The sequence below is a fragment of the Hyla sarda genome, chromosome 2 (genome assembly GCF_029499605.1).
Source record: "Hyla sarda isolate aHylSar1 chromosome 2, aHylSar1.hap1, whole genome shotgun sequence".
Classification (NCBI taxonomy): domain Eukaryota; kingdom Metazoa; phylum Chordata; class Amphibia; order Anura; family Hylidae; genus Hyla; species Hyla sarda.
In genome coordinates this window covers 188,286,105-188,303,952 of record NC_079190.1, presented here as the reverse complement: position 1 = coordinate 188,303,952, position 17,848 = coordinate 188,286,105, and the positions used below count along the sequence as shown (strand labels likewise).

Sequence of the window (17,848 nt, the reverse complement as noted above, 5' to 3'; positions counted from 1 at the left end):
TACGTCCTCACCACAAAAATCAGCGTTTGAACTTTGCAAATGAACATATAGACAAGCCTGATGCATTTTGGAAACAAGTTCTGTGGACCGATGAGGTTAAAATTGAACTTTTTGGCCGGAATGAGCAAAGGTACGTTTGGAGAAGAAGGGGAACATAATTTAATGAAAAGAACCTCTGTCCAACTGTTAAGCATGGGGGTGGATCAATCATGCTTTGGGGTTGTATTGCAGCTAGTGGCACAGGGAACATCTCACGAGTAGAATCAAAAATGGATTCAATAAAATTTCTGCAAATTTTGGATACTAACTTGATGTTATCTGTGAAAAAGCTGAAGTTAAAGAGAGGATGGCTTCTACAAATGAATAATGATCCTAAACACACCTCGAAATCCACAGGGGATTACAACAAGAGGCATAAACTGAAGGTTTTGTCATGGCTTTCACAATCTCCTGACCTCAACATAATTGAAAATCTATGGATAGACCTTAAAAGAGCAGTGTGTGACAGACAGCCCAGAAATCTCAAAGAACTGAAAGTCTTTTGTAAGGAAGAATGGGCAAAGATACCTCAAACAAGAATTGAAAGACTCTTGGCTGGCTACAAAAAGCGTTTACAAGCTGTGATACTTGCCAAAGGGGGCAGTACAAGATATTAACTCTGCAGGGTGTCCAAACTTTTGCAGATGTCATTTTTTAGTTTTCTGTTATTTTGAAAGTGTAAATGATGGAAATAAATTCTAACTTTTGTTGACATATTATAAGAATGTCTAATCTGTAATTTGATACCTTTTGGAGATTTTTTCCATCTTTCCTTGGCTTCTTTATGCACATTAATACACATTTTTACCTGGGGTGCCCAAACTTTTGATCCCCACTGTATATATAGACGCTCTAATGATTACACTGGCTGGGAATTTGCCTGGGAACAGGTGCACCCACCTCGCTGTAAGGTGTCCCAATATGGCAGTTTACAGATTTCCTGTATCATGTAATCTATGTAAACAAGAATGTCTGACCTAAAAAAAGAAGCCCTTAGTAGAAGTATTCACTGACCAGTGCAGCTTTATAACAGTGTATAACAAATCTGCGAGCAATATCAAAAGCATTGTAAGAAACCATTGGTATATCTTAAAAATGGATCCATTCCTCAAAGACATCCTTCCAGTGGCACCCTTGGTGACATTTAGAAGAGCCCCTACACTTAAAAATCTATTGGCACCTAGCCAGCTAAAACAACACAAACTAAAAACCAACACTGGATTAAGAAAAGGGAGCTTCAGATGTGGCAAGGCCCTTTGCCTGTGTTGTCACAAGATATGTCATGGAACCACGTCCATTAGATCCCAAACTAATGGGAACACCTGCTCCATTAAACATTACTTAACTTGTGAGACATCCTATGTAATTTATCTTTTGGACTGCTGCGGGAAGCAATATATAGGGAAAACTGTCCAGGCCCTTAGATGCATAATTAATAAGCATCGCCAGAACATCAGGAACCACTTTCAGCTACATAGGTTCTCGAGGCATTGCTCCATTAAACACCCTGATATTAAACGACCCTTTAAAGTAACTCCGATCTACTGCATCCCTAGTACGGTCACCAATAGGTTCAAACTACTTAAAAAAAGAGAGGTCTTTTGGATCTATAAAATGGGAACGTTGTCCCCAGAAGGTCTCAACGAGATTACGGAAACCATTATCTAAAAATTCCCTCCAAATCCAACCATTATATTGCAAATATTCTCTATTGAACATATTTTTTATTGTAAATATTCTCTACATACCTTTGCGCAATTTTAACATCAGTAGGGTACCATTCACCTAGGATACTCTGCAGGTGGCCAACACCTGTCAAAATAACATGCTTAGAAAACAAATAGAATGAACTAGTATCCATGATAAGGATCCTTTGGACCTATATATTTATTTTATTTTTTCTTATTTTTTCATACTACATTTTTTCCATATATATTTTTATTAATATTTAATTCAAACTTTTTTCTGGTTTAGGAATAATTTAGTTCATGAATATCATCAGATCGCCCTCCTGCTACTTTGGGGGACATCACCAATAATTAAGAAAAATAGCCCTTTGTACATAGTGGTCCCTTACCCCTTATGAGAGAACTTCCCACCTTCATTCAGGCGGCACAATAGGAGGCTGCCACTGTCCCAAGCATTATCTTGCACGAGACAAAGAAAATACGTCTGATGCGTAAACATCATGATACAGAAGTAACCATCTTGTGATTATCAAATGATGCTTTCCAAAAGCACACCCAACATGAATAACTATCTTATAATGCAGATCAAGATGAGCACATATTGCGCTAATTACCGGACGTTTCTATACAATATCTTATAATGCAGATTAAGATGCGCACATACTGTGCAAATTGCCTGACGTATCTATACATATATGGAAAAATGATATTTTCCTCCTGCAGCATACCTAAGTCAGCTGTCAACTATAAAAGTATATTCATCTGGATGCGCAATATTGACGCTAACACCATCATTGAAAGTTCAACTACAGTCGGCCCCTAGCTTGCTATTATTTGCATCACTGCGGCAGGATGAAAGTTACATGTTTCAAAAGCTCCGCTTACTCATGTATGTTACCTGTGTATATCTGCAGTGCGCTAGCACGGGCATACGGCTACATTGTAATACATAATAGCGCGGCTATAGAATGATTGACAAACAACGATTGCGGAGCAGCGCTCCCAAGAATTTTATCTGTTACAACTGTATATTTATGAGCTTTGTTTTAACCATGTTCTTATTTTTCTGTATATATAACAGTTTTCTGCTCATGATTGACATTAATCCTATGAGAACTTTTAATGAAGGTTGTTTGCATAGATTACATGATACAGGAAATCTGTAAGCCGCCATATTGGGACACCTTACAGCGAAGCAAGGGTCTGGGTGCACCTGTTCCTGGGCAAATTCCCAGCCAGTGTAATCATTAGAGTGTCTATATATAGTGTGTCCATGCCATTTTATAATATGCACACCTTGATAAAGAGCTCGGTCCGAGCTAGAAACGCGTTGAAGTGCTTTTATACTTTTTATGTCAATTCTTATGGGATAAAGAAAACCTTTTATTGGGAGAAGCGTCTGGATTGGAGATATATATTTTTTCTACTACCAAGTTTGCTATTGCCTGCCGACTTCCCTGGAGGATTGGGTGCTCCAAGGCTGCTGACCCGCTACCGATATGCTGCTATTGATGTTATGCTCTGAGCATAACCCACTTCGGTGAGCACAATAATTTATTTTCAACCTCTGCCTGCATCTATTATGGTAAAACACTAGGATCGCGCTCCTCCTGTCTTTTTTGTCTCTTCAGTGTATCAATATAAACTTTAAGGCAGTCTAGTGGTCAGAATGGATATGCAATCATAATTGTGTCTGTATTATGATTGCATATCCATTCTGACCACTAGACTGATGACCAGAATTGACAGACCAGAGTCAGGCTGGATCTTGTAGCCGTAATATGGACACAAAAATGCATATGTATTTTGCTAATGTGAAACCAGCCTATGGTTGCTAAGTTACAAGTATATTTTGCATCTGTATTATGTCTATTCTTGTGGACTGCAATGTGAGGCTAATATTAATCTATGGGACTATTTTAAAATCTGAGTATATCCTAAAAATGTACTACTTTTATCAGCTTTTTTAATGGAAAAAAACTGCCCATTGAAGTCTAGAAGGTCTAAATACATGCATCCATGTGTGTTTTATATTTCATCCACATTGCATCAGTATGTTATCAATATTTTATCAGTTTATTAAAAAGTAGTTTAATTTACTGCCTAAAAGATAGCTTATGAGTATTTACCCAGAAATACCGGTGGTTACTGTATATATTTGTATTTTGGATCCATCTTATGGACATTTACTAATACATTTGTATAAAATGAGAAGAAAAGTGAGAGCTCTGACCAGAAGAGCTTACAACCTATGAAGAAGTATGGTAGACATAGTAGTCACCAGTGCAGTATCAATAACACACAAAATATCTGAGCATGAAAAAGCTTTTTGTGGTGGTCTCAGGTTGCTGTGACCTTTTATTTTGGAGTGAATCCCATGATTTTACTTTGACATGACTGAAAAATATATGTAGAATACAAATGTAATTGAGTTATTGTCACCTCATAGTGTTAACAGGGAGGTTTCTTAAGTTCATCTACTTCGGTGTCTCTGATTATTCCCTAGGAAACCATTTAGATCACAAATATGTCATCTGTCATGAGGCCACTATAAACAAAATTCAACTTTACACCATTACTTTTATCTTTGAACTATGTAAGTTAAGTTTAAACATTTACAGCTAACACCCTTTAGGTAAACAAAACTAAACGCTTTCTCTGGCACAAGGCAACAAGATCCGGCAAGGAAGGGAAGGGGAAGTGAGGTTATATGGACAGGGAGCAGGTGGAATCTAGTTAGACTGATTGGGCCAGGCACCAATCACTGGTGCACTGGCCCTTTAAATCTTAGAGAGCTGGCGCGCGCGCGCGCCCTAGAGAGCGGAGCTGCGCGCGCCAGAACGTGACAGCCGGGGACCGGGACGGGTAAGTGGCTTGGGATGCGATTCGCGAGCGGGCGCGTCCCGCTATGCGAATCGCATCCCCATCGTGAATGTCAGTGCAGCGCTCCTGGTCAGCGGGTCTGACCGGGGCGCTGCAGAGAGGAGAACGCCGCGAGCGCTCCGGGGAGGAGCAGGGACCCGGATCGCTCGGCGTAACAGTTGAGTTGTTGTTTTCTGTCTAACTGCTCTCTGATGAGTCGCGTCCCGGGATGTGACATCATCATTGAGCAGTTAGACAGAAAACTTCAGAAGCTAATAACTATTGGAAGGATTAAGATTTTTTAATAGAAGTAATTTACTAATCTGTTTAACTTTCCGGAGCCAGTTGATATATATATAAAAAAAAGGTATTGCCTGGAATACCCCTTTAACCCCTTAACGACGCAGGACGTATATTTACGTCCTGCGCCGGCTCCCGCGATATGAAGCGGGATCGCGCCGCGATCCCGCATCATATCGCGTCGGTCCCGGCGCTAATCAACGGCCGGGACCCGCGACTAATACCACACATCGCCGATCGCGGCGATGTGCGGTATTAACCCTTTAGAAGCGGCGGTCAAAGCTGACCGCCGCTTCTAAAGTGAAACTGAAAGTATCCCGGCTGCTCAGTCGGGCTGTTCGGGACCGCCGCGGTGAAATCGCGGCGTCCCGAACAGCTGATCGGACACCGGGAGGGCTCTTACCTGCCTCCTCGGTGTCCGATCGACGAATGACTGCTCCGTGCCTGAGATCCAGGCAGGAGCAGTCAAGCGCCGATAATGCTGATCACAGGCGTGTTAATACACGCCTGTGATCAGGATGAGAGATCAGTGTGTGCAGTGTTATAGGTCCCTATGGGACCTATAACACTGCAAAAAAAAAGTAAAAAAAAAGTGTTAATAAAGGTCATTTAACCCCTTCCCTAATAAAAGTTTGAATCACCCCCCTTTTCCCATAAAAAAAATAAAACAGTGTAAAAAAATAAATAAATAAACATATGTGGTATCGCCGCGTGCTTAAATGTCCGAACTATAAAAATATATAATTAATTAAGCCGTACGGTCAATGGCGTACGCGCAAAAAAATTCCAAAGTCCAAAAAAGCGTATTTTGGTCACTTTTTATAACATTAAAAAATGAATAAAAAGTGATCAAAAAGTCAGATCAAAACAAAAATCATACCGATAAAAACTTCAGATCACGGCGCAAAAAATGAGTCCTCATACCGCCCCGTACGTGGAAAAATAAAAAAGTTATAGGGGTCAGAAGATGACATTTTTAAACATATAAATTTTCCTGCATGTAGTTATGATTTTTTCCAGAAGTGCGACAAAATCAAACCTATATAAGTAGGGTATCATTTTAACTGTATGGACCTACAGAATAATAATAAGGTGTAATTTTTACCGAAATATGCACTGCGTAGAAACGGAAGCCCCCAAAAGTTACAAAATGGCGTTTTTATTTTTATTTTGTCGCACAATTATTTTTTTTTCCGTTTTGCCGTGCATTTTTGGGTAAAATGACTAATGTCACTGCAAAGTAGAATTGGCGATGCAAAAAATAAGCCATAATATGGATTTTTAGGTGGAAAATTGAAAGGGTTATGATTTTTAAAAGGCAAGGAGGAAAAAACGAAAGTGCAAAAACGGAAAAACCCTGAGTCCTTAAGGGGTTAAACATAATGGTGTATCAACATAAGCTGGTCATAAGATGGCAGAAGTGGAATTCCCCTATAAAAGTTTCTTTTTCTGGGTCCTAAGATTGACTCCCAGTGCTTAGATATCCCCAGGATATACAACAGGGCAAAACTGTATAATAACCAAAGAGGCACAAAAACAAATATATGAAATCGATGCAAGCAGGTAATAAATAAGAACAATAGGAACACATCATTAGATGACAGAAATTTGACAACTGATGGGACAAAAAAATTATGAGGATGACAGTCAGCAATTAAAGCAGGCGGATTATAAACAGGAAAAAGCTACAAAAACTGACTCTAACTAGCTATCCCTGAATCTATCCCCAAATCCATCCCTGAACACTGACCCTAAAACTAGACACCTCTGGCCATCACTGTCCCTGCAAATATCCCCAGTGAAAACCTACTCTTTAAAATTGACCCTGATACAAACAACAGACAGACACTTAGACTTAGAAACAAAAAAAAAATAATCTGAACAGATAATCAACAAGAAGCTAAAATAACAAGGCAAACTGGGATAAACAACAGCAACCTCAAGATACCGACACTAGTAGAACATGAACCAAGAACCAAGAACCAATTGAACTGAATAGGACCAAAACTAGGCTAGAAAAAGGAACTAGAAATATACAGGAAATTCTAGGTTCATACACATAGGGGGAGATTTATCAGAGGAAAAGTTGCCCATAGCAACCAATCAGATTTCTCCTATGCAGCTGAAATTTACATATCCTAACTACAAAAACTATGAACTATGTTACTATGTAAACCGCACGGTCAATGGCCTACGTGCAAAAAAAAATTGCGTATTTTTGGTCACTTTTTATATAATGAAAAAATGAATAAAAAGCGACCAAAAAGTCAGATCAATATAAAAATGGTACGGATAAAAACTCCAGATCACTTCGCAAAAATGAGCCCTCATAGCAGCACGTACACGGAAAAATAAAAAAAAGTTATAGGGGTCAGAAGATAATTTTAAGCATAGAAATTTTCCTGCATGTAGTCATAATTTTTTTTAGAAGTAATACAAAATCCAACCTATATAAGTAGGATATCATTTTAACCGTATGGACCTACAGAATAAACATTAGGTGTCATTTTTACCAAAAAGTGCACTGCGTAGAAAAAGAAGCCCGCAAAAGTTACAAAATGGCCCTTTTTCTTAAATTTTTTCGCACAATGAATTTTTTTCCTTTTGGCTGTGGATATTGTGGTAAAATGACTAATGTCACTGCAAAGTAGAATTGGTGGTGCAAAAAATAAGCCATTATATGGAATTTTAGGTGCACAATTGATAGCATTATGAATTTTAGAAGGTGATGAGGAATAAACCCCTTAAGGACGCAGCCCTTTTTCACCTTAAGGACTGAGCCCTTTTTCGCAATTCTGACCACCGTCACTTTACGAATTAATAACGCGAAAACACTTTTACCGAATATTCTGATTCTGAGACAGTTTTTTCGTGACATATTCTACTTTATTTTGGTGGTAAATTTTCGGCGTTAATTGCATCCTTTTTTGGGGAAAAATCCCCAAATTTCATGAAAATTTTGAAAATTTAGCATTTTTCTAACTTTGAAGCTCTCTAATTGTAAGGAAAATGGATATTCCAAATAAATTTTATTTTTCTTCACAAATACAATATGTCCACTTTATGTTGGCATCATAAAATGGACATACTTTTGCTTTTTGAAAAAATTAGAGGGCTTCAAAGTAGAGCAGCAATTTCCAAAAATGTCATGAAAATTGCTAAATCTGAAGGGACAGATGTTACAGAACTACAACTCCCAGCATGCCTGGGCAGTCAAGGCATGCTGAGAGTTGTAGTTTGGCAACATCTGGAGGGCTACTGTTTGGGCACCACTGTAACAGTGGTCTCCAAACTGTGACCCTCTAGATGTTGCAAAACTACAACTCCCAGCTTGCCCAGACAGCCTTTGGCTCTCTGGGCATGCTGGGAGTTGCAGTTTGGCCCCCCTAGTGGTTGCCACAGTAAAGATCGAGTTACTTTCACTTTCAATCCCCCCCCCCCCCCCACTGTCGATTCCCTACCTGATCAGGATCCTGCAGGCTCCAGCTAAGATCCCAGGTCCCCAGGCATCTTCTCCTGCAGGTACGGCCTCCATCTTCTTTCCAGAGCCCCTTGACATCCAGGGGCGGGCAGAACGGGGGGCAACCCCCTGTCCTGTGCTGTCATTGGTCAGAACTTCGTTCTGAGTAATGGCAGGGGATAGGAGTAGATCGCAGCTTTGCGACCTCTCTCCTATCCTTTAGGCTGATCGGGGGTGTTGCTGACAACTCCGATCAGCCCTATTTTCCGGGTGATCGGGTCACCAGAGACCCGATCAGCCCGGAATTGGAGAAAATCGCATGTCTGAATTGACATGCGATTTTCTCCGATCGCCGACATGGGGGGGTCTCAGGACCCCCCTGGGCGATGTGCCAGGGTGCCTGCTGAATGATTTCAGCAGGCATCCGGCTCCGGTCCCCAACCGGCTAGCGGTGGGGACCGGAATTCCCAAGGGCGCATGGATACGCCCTGCGTCCTTAAGGACTCGGAATGCAGGGCGTATCCATATGCCCTGCGTCCTTAAGAGGTTAAGGGGTTAAGGCTGCCTGGAGGACGAAGTACTTCAGTATGATGGGTGGTCCAATGTGTTGGGACTCCCACTGATCAATAGAATGAAGGTACCAAAGAGTGTGGCTGCACATGCTGTGCCCCTTCATCTTTACTCTACTCAGCTAAGGCAAGTGGTATATGCATACAATGGGTATGGTTATCTATGGGTCTTCTGGTATAAAGAATTGCTGGATAGACTTCCATTATAAATCTGTGTACCACTTTTTACCGCTGTGCAGAGCTGAGATAAAGAAGCACAGCATGTGCAGCTGTGCGTTTCTACCTCTTCATTCTAGTGATCAGTTGGGATCTCAGTACCTTCACAGAAATACATTTCAGACACGTCACTGTGACATTATTACACCATTACCGTGACATGTCAGAAGTTTGTTACAATAATAGTTACACTTTACAGCTGCTCGTGCTTCCCAGCCTCCTCCTGTATGCAGCTCTATACCTGTTTATTATTTGAATATTCATCACTATTTATTCTCATGTCCTTGTGAGAGCCTAGAGAGAGCCTGGGCTATTGTGAAGAGTCACTAGGATTATTCAAATAATGGGCAGGCATAGTGCTGTTACACAGGAGGAGGCTGGGAAGCACAAGCAGCCTTCATTGCACAGCAAAGCTGCTCTGCATTCAAGCTACAGGGGACAATATCTTCTAAACTACTGGCCGAATTTATGTACATTATACCTTTTTCTTCTCCTGTTCACCTGCACCCAGTGTATTGGGTTAAGTGCAGGTGAACAGACTGTCAGTTTCCCTTTAAGTCCTGGGGTACATTGTGTGGCACTATTATGTCCTAGCGACACAGTGTGCGGCACTATTTTGTCCTGGCAGCACAGCATATGGCACCATGATATCCTGGCAGTGTAGTGTGGGTCACTATTATATCCTAGCGACACAGTGTGGGGCACTAATATATCCTGGTGGCACAGTGTATGGCACTATTATATCCTGGTGGCACAGTGTATGGCACTAATATATCCTGGTGGCACAGTGTATGGCACTGTGATATCTTGGCAGTGTAGTGTGTGGCACTGTTTTATCCTAGCAGCACAGTGTGTGGCACTATTATATCCTGGTGGCATGTACAGTATGTAGTGCTGCATAATTGCATGGCCCCCATTGTGCCCCCCCAAATATGAAAGCTGGAGATGCCACTGCACTTGGCTGGCAATGTACACATCCTAATTATTAGACATGTGCTTGATACCAATGTCTGATAGGACTCCTCTGTGCTCTCTCCTGTCTGATAGCACTCCTCTGTGCCCTCTCCTGTCTGACTGCACACCTGTGTACTCTCTTTAGTCTGATAGGACTCCTCTGCACTCTCTCCTGTCTGATAGCACTCCTCTGCGCTCTCTCCTGTCTGACAGCACTCCTCTGGGCTCTCTCCTGTCTGATAGCACTCCTCTGTGCTCTCTCATGTCTGATAGGACTCCTCTGTGCTCTCTCCTGTCAGATAGGACTCCTCTGAGCTGTCTCCCATTTGATAGGACTCCTCTGTGCTGTCTCCTGTCTGATAGGATTTCTCTGTGCTCTCTCCTGTCTGATAGTACTCCTCTGTGCTCTCTCCTGTCTGATTGGACTCCTCTGTGCTCTCTTTTGTCTGATAGCACTCCTTTGTGCTCTCTCCTGTCTGATAGCACTCCTCTGGGCTCTCTTCTGTCTAATGGCACTCCTCTGTGCTCTTTCCTGTCTGATATGACTCCTCTGTGCTCTCTCCTGTTTGATAGGACTCCTCTGTGCTCTTTCCTGTCTGATAGGACTCCTCTGTGCTCTCTCCTGTCTGATTTGACTCCTCTGTGCTCTCCTCTGTCTGACAGCACTCCTCTGTGCTCTCTCCTGTCTGATAGCACTCCTCTGTGCTCTCTCCTGTCTGATAGCACTCCTCTGTGCTCTCTCCTGTCTGATAAAACTCCTCTGTGCTCTCTCCTGTCTGATAGGACTCCTCTGTGCTCTCTCCTGTCTGATAGTACTCCTCTGTGCATTCTCCTGTCTGATTGGACTCCTCTGTGCTCTCTTCTGTCTGATAGCTCTCCTCTGTGCTCTCTCTCCTGTCTGATAGCACTCCTCTGGGCTCTCCCCTGTCTAATAGCACTTCTCTGTGCTCTCTCCTGTCTGATAGGACTCCTCTGTGCTCTCTACTGTCTGATTGGACTCCTCTGTGCTCTCTCCTGTCTGATAGCACTCCCCTGTGCTCTCTCCTGTCTGATAGGACTCCTCTGTGCTCTCCCCTGTCTGATAGTACTCCTCTGTCCTCTCTCCTGTCTGATAGTTGTCTTTGCTCTCTCCTGTCTGATAGGACTCCTCTGTGCTCTCTCCTGTCTGATATAACTCCTCTGTGCTCTCTCCTGTCTGATAGAACTCCTCTGTGCTCTCTCCTGTCTCATAGCCCTCCTCTGTGCTCTCTCCTGTCTGATAGTACTCCTCTGTGCTCTCTCCTGTCTGATTGGACTCCTCTGTGCTCTCTTTTGTCTGATAGCTCTCCTCTGTGCTCTCTCTCCTGTCTGATAGCACTCCTCTGGGCTCTCCCCTGTCTAATAGCACTTCTCTGTGCTCTCTCCAGTCTGATAGGACTCCTCTGTGCTCTCTCCTGGCTGATAGGACTCCTCTGTGCTCTCTCCTGTCTGATAGTACTCCTCTGTGCTCTCTCCTGTCTGATAGCACTCCTCTGGGCTCTCCCTTGTCTAATAGCACTCCTCTGGGCTCTCTCCTGTCTGATTGGACTCATCTGTGATCTCTCTTATCTGACTGGACTCCTATGTGCTCTCTCCTGTCTGATAGGACTCCTCTGTGCTCTCCCCTGTCTGATTGGACTCCTCTGCTCCTCTGTGCTCTCCCCTGTCTGATAGGACTCCTCTGTGCTCTCTACTGTCTGATAGGACTAATCTGTGCTCTCTTCTGTCTGATAGGACTCCTTTGTGCTCTCTACTGTCTGATAGGACTCCTCTGTGCTCTCTCCTGTCTGATAGGACTCCCCTGTGCTCTCTCCTGTCTGATAGGACTCCTCTGTGCTCTCCCCTGTCTGATAGTACTCCTCTGTGCTCTATCCTGTCTGATAGTACTCTTTGCTCTCTCCTGTCTGATAGGACTCCTCTGTGCTCTCTTCAGTCTGATAGGACTCCTCTGTGCTCTATCCTGTCTGAAAGGACTCCTCTGTGCTCTCTTCTGTCTGACAGCACTCCTCTGTGCTCTCTCCTGTCTGATAGCACTCCTCTGTGCTCTCTCCTGTCTGATAGGACTCCTCTGTGCTCTCTCCTGTCTGATAGGACTCCTCTGTGCTCTCTCCTGTCTGATAGGACTCATCTGTGCTCTATCCTGTCTGAAAGAACTCCTCTGTGCTCTCTTCTGTCTGACAGCGCTCCTCTGTGCTCTCTCCTGTCTGATAGCACTCCTCTGTGCTCTCTCCTGTCTGATAGCACTCCTCTGTGCTCTCTTCTGTCTGATTGGACTCCTCTGGGCTCTCTCCTGTCTGATTGGACTCCTCTGTGCTCTCTTCTGTCTGATAGCTCTCCTCTGTGCTCGCTCTCCCCTGTCTAATAGCACTTCTCTGTGCTCTCTCCTGTCTGATAGGACTCCTCTGTGCTCTCTCCTGTCTGATTGGACTCCTCTGTGCTCTCTCCTGTCTGATAGCACTCCTCTGTGCTCTCTCCTGTCTGGTAGTACTCCTCTGTGCTCTCTCCTGTCTGATAGCACTCCTCTGTGCTCTCTTCTGTCTGGTAGTACCCCTCTGTGCTCTCTCCTGTCTGATAGCACTCCTCTGTGCTCTCTCCTGTCTGATAGCACTCCTCTGTTCTCTCTCCTGTCTGGTAGTACTCTTCTGTGCTCTCTCCTGTCTAATAGGACTCCTCTGTGCTCTCTCCTGTCTGATAGCACTCCCCTGAGCTCTCTCCTGACTGATAGGACTCCTCTGTGCTCTCTCCTGCCTTATAGTACCCCCCTGTACTCTCTCATGTCTGATAGCACTCCTCTGTGCTCTCTCTTGTCTGATAGTACTCCTCTGTGCTCTCTCCTGTCTAAGAGCACTCCCCTGTGCTCTCTCCTGTCTAATAGCTCTCCTCTGTGCTCTCTCATGTCTGATAGTACTCCTCTGTGCTCTCTCCTGTCTGATAGGACTCCTCTGTGCTCTCCCCTGTCTGATAGTCCTTTTCTGTGCTCTCTCCTGTCTGATTGGACTCCTCTGTGCTCTCTTCCGTCTGATAGCACTCCTCTGTGCTCTCTCCTGTCTGATAGCACTCCTCTGTGCTCTCTTCTGTCTGATAGCACTCTTCTGTGCTCTCTCCTGTCTGATAGCACTCCTCTGTGCTCTCTTTTTTCTGATAGTACTCCTTTGTGCTCTCTCCTGTCTGATAGCACTCCTCTGGGCTCTCCCCTGTCTAATAGCACTCCTTTGTGCTCTCTCCTGTCTGATTGGACTCCTCTGTGCTCTCTCCTGTCTGATAGCACTCCTCTGGGCTCTCCCCTGTCTAATAGCACTCCTTTGTGCTCTCTCCTGTCTGATAGGACTCCTCTGTGCTCTCTCCTGTCTGATTGGACTCCTCTGTCCTCTCTTCTGTCTGATAGTACACCTCTGTGCTCTCTCCTGTCTGATAGCACTCCTCTGGGCTCTCCCCTGTCTAATAGCACTCCTCTGTGCTCTCTCCTTTCTGATAGGACTCCTCTGTGCTCTCTCCTGTCTGATTGGACTCCTCTGTGCTCTCTTCTGTCTGATAACACTCCTCTGTGCACTCTCCTGTCTGATAGCATTCCTCTGGACTCTCTCCTGACTGATAGGACTCCTCTGGGCTCTCTCTCCTGCCTGATAGTACCCCCCTGTACTCTCTCATGTCTGATAGCACTCCTCTGTGCTCTCTCCTGTCTGATAGTACTCCTCTATGCTCTCTCCTGTCTGATAGTACTCCTCTGTGCTCTCTCCTGTCTGATAGCACTCTTCTGTGCTCTCTCCTGTCTGATAGTACTCCTCTGTGCTCTCTCCTGTCTGATAGCACTCTTCTGTGCTCTCTCCTGTCTGATAGTACTCCTCTGTGCTCTCTCCTATCTGATAGCACTCCTCTGTGCTCTCCTGTCTGATAGTACTCCTCTGTGCTCTCTCCTGTCTGATAGTACTCCTCTGTGCTCTCTCCTGTCTGATAGTACTCCTCTGTGCTCTGTGTAAGGACCACACCATTGTTATAGGTGGTCTATACCTAACACATAGGCTTGGCAGGCACAGGTCAGTAAGCTTCATGAAGGACTAATCCATTGTGAAGAGGAGTTGTAGGGTAGTGAGGGTATGTTAAATGAGCCCATGGCAAGAAATGTATCAGCAGCAACTCCCTGCTGCTGCTGTGTGATTAAGCCTCTGCCGCAAAGCTCAGTCTTAGACACAGCAGGCAGCTGCCAGAATGTTTTTTCTTCCTCTGACCCTCAATCAGCCACATGGGGCACTATTTACAATGGTATATGTGATATCCAAAATGGATACTTTAAGAAAATTAAACCTCCCATCCGGGTGAATGTAATTGAAATTTTTCTTACACTCTTCGTATGACTCCTTTATATGTATCGCTTCTCTGTATTAAACAAGTGGCCATATTGTTCTTGGTTTCATTGTTTACCATTCCATGGGGGAAGCACCTTGTTAACCACAGATCTTAAATCCTGTGTAGCTGATTCTGGTCCAGATATGTCCCAACATCTTATCACCATCCCATCTTTAACATGCAGCTTCTGGGCTGCAGCCATTCCTTCCTCTCCTTCCTCCCTCTCCTTCCTCCCTACTTTATTACTGTAGACAATTTTTGAATGATAGATTCAAGATGATAGATGTGTTTTTGTTAAAAATCCAGATAAAAAGAGCAAGGGGACATTTGCTAACTGCGTATTTTACTACGTTAGTAAAACTCTGCCCATTTATGTCTGAGCCCGCTTACAGTCTCCTTCTTGATCCCTTCCTCACACCCCTTTGGATTGGGGAATTGAATATCGACATTTATGCACAAAAATGAGCATCTACAGGTTGTTGCAGCTCAATAAATGACCCCCAAAACCTTTAAATAAGAACAACAGACTTACCTCTATATAGTAATTAATTCTTTCCAGTGAAGTAAATCTGGCTTCTGTCTCTGTGGCCAACCGCACAGTGAACTGAAACAGTCCAGTAAGCTGCAACATTGAATGGGTAATATTTAGAATTTGGCACAAATGCCCTGATACATTTTGTATAAATAGCAAAAAGGATGTAGAATAAGCTCACCCAGTTTCCCAGACACCGAGCACAGAGAAGGTGCGGACTGCACCTGAAAGCAGTATGAAAGGACATGGGAGCTCCAGCTCGGTTTCAGATCCACATGATAGATTTTATTCACATGCTTCTACAAGAATGACAGGTACGTGGCAGAAAGTGGTGGTCACTTCCGGCCACGTACCTGTCAGTTATGTAGAAGCATGTGAATCAAATTTATCATGTGGATCTGAAACCGAGCTGGAGCTTCTGTGTCTTTTCATTTTGTATAAAAACATTCATGGGAAAATGTTAGAAAACCTGCTCCATACCAATGCTGTCAGTCAACTGAAGTCTACTTGTTGAGCTGATAAACAAATTCACAATTCTAAGCGATGGCTAACTTTGACCTTTTTTGTATATAATTATACAATCATGGATTTTATGGTTCTTGTAACAAATTATTTTATTTACTTTCCTGGGCTAGTGGGTGAGAGGGTCAAAGGCTTTGTTCTGTAAGTCTTTTGGATGTAAAAATCAGAATGTAAAATTTTTAATAAATACCTAATTTGATTTACAAACACAGAAGTAGAACATTGGAGCTTATATTGTACCTGGACTGCATAAGACAAGGCAAGGCCTGCATAGGCTGGGTAAATGGTTCCATGCATGAACACCACACAAATGGCAGTCAAAGTGATGACAGCAAGGCTAATCAGATCCAGACGCACTGCCAACCAACGTGTGGCACAGCTGAAGAGGAAGCATGGCACTTGGTTGACATCTAGAAGTTTTTGATATCTTGGAAAATACAAAGACATATTTATTTGGGCTGAATAAAATGTATTTGGCAGCAATGTTATTTAAAGATAGAAAATGACAGTAATGAACTGGTTCATATGTATTTGAATGCAGAAAATGCCACAATAGGTAGAATCTTGCAATGATATGTTTAAATTACAGTAAATTAAAGGTAATTTGTTAGATGTTTAGATAAAAATATTTCACCAAGAGAACGGTGCACCAAGGGGAAGATTGAAAGCACACACCAAATGCAGATAAAGGTGTCTCACAGTCCGTGGTCACTAAGGTGCCATAGCCTCAACCATGTGACACTTCTTAGTCACTAAGGCTGATAGACTCCTTCATTTACTAATAACACATGCTTAAGAGCCATTCAGTGGGTACAACACAATTGGCTGATATAATTTAGAAAGAGCATCAAATAGATGTATTATAGTTACATAGTTACATAGTTAGTATGGTTGAAAAAAGACATACGTCCATCAAGTCCAAACAGGGAGTTGAAGGGAAGGGTGTAAGTGGATAAGGGGAAGGGATGTTGTTTTATAATTCTGCATAAGCATTAATGTTATTTTGTTCCAGGAATGTATCTAACCCTGTTTTAAAGCTATTAATTGTTCCTGCTGTGACCAGTTCCTGAGGTAGACTGTTCCATAAATTCACAGTTCTTCTGGTAAAGAAGGCGTGTCGCCCCTTTAGACTAAACCTTTTCTTCACCAGACGGAGGGAGTGCCCCCTCGTCCTTTGGGGGGGTTTAACCTGGAACAGTTTTTCTCCATATTTTTTGTATGGGCCATTTATATACTTATATACGTTTATCATATCCCCCCTTAAACGTCTCTTCTCAAGACTAAACAATTGTAACTCCTATATGGTTATATGGTTTATATACTATCAGCATCCAACTAATGATATATTACATGCTGGGAAAACCAGTCTCTCAATACCTTTAGCAAAATACACATAGATCACAGTGTGCATGTCTATTCACCACTTCATTCAACAAGGGAGGACATGGGACCCCTATTCCCCTGATAGGCGGTAAGGGGGGTTCCAGCAGTAAAACCCCACTAATCAGACACTCTAGTGGAAATACACATAAGATAGCTGTCAGATGAACACTTGGTCAGCCAACAACTATCGCTCCCCCATATCCATGCACACTGTCTGTCAAGCATGTATAAGTTCTGAATAGGGAGAGTGGAGAAAGCCACTTCTAGCAGCAGCTGTTCATGAGCACAAAAGGATCAGGCAGTTTACTTTCAGCATGCTGATTCTTCTCGGCCCCCATACACATTACAAGGTTGGTTTTTCCTGCCAAAATCGGAGGGTTTGGCTGACACATCTCTAACATATTTGTAACTAAGAGATTTTGTTTTTGTAATTCAGAAACATAAATAAAGAACTTACGTATTAAGACAATCCTTTGTCTTATTATAGGCTTGTATAGTTGTTATTCCTTGTAAGGTCGATGTGATATGAGATATGAATGGAGACTGACTAATATTATCCATGCGTTTTAATTCACGAATTAGCACTCTGAAATAGAAAAAACACCATGACTGACATACAAGATAAAAAAATGGGAGGCTAGTGTGGTGGCCCAGTACGGGAGGTGTTACCCCGTACCCTTGCTGCCCTGTCTGGCAACCTCCCTTCAGTGTCCCCTGGGCTCCCTCGTACTTGTTTCCCCCCTGTATTGTAAAGTATTATAAAATGTTTTGTTGCTTTAAGAGTTGTACCATGTGATATGTCATGTGATTGTTACCAAGGAGGTGTCAGTGACCAGGTGACCCCAAGAGTGACTTATGGGCTCCCTGCTAGTCTCCCCCATATAAGCCCTGGGTGGAGCTACCTCTCCTTTTTGCTCTTTTCATTTTTGGAGATAAGTCTTTGCTGAGGTCAGTCGTGCCT

The 17,848-nt window shown here is 43.1% G+C and overlaps 1 protein-coding gene across 4 annotated transcripts in view; it reads right to left on the bottom strand.

The window, feature by feature from the left end:
* LOC130355603 (ATP-binding cassette sub-family C member 5-like) overlaps positions 1 to 17,848 on the bottom strand; it is a 136,237-nt gene that overhangs the window by 16,195 nt on the left and 102,194 nt on the right. For all 4 annotated transcript variants that reach the window (XM_056555951.1, XM_056555952.1, XM_056555954.1 and 1 more), the window contains 3 exons: positions 17,345 to 17,473; positions 15,745 to 15,931; positions 14,983 to 15,072 (listed from right to left, as the gene is read on the bottom strand). In XM_056555951.1, coding sequence (XP_056411926.1) covers positions 14,983 to 15,072; positions 15,745 to 15,931; positions 17,345 to 17,473 — 406 coding nt within the window. The remainder of the gene's footprint in view (positions 1 to 14,982; positions 15,073 to 15,744; positions 15,932 to 17,344; positions 17,474 to 17,848) is intronic.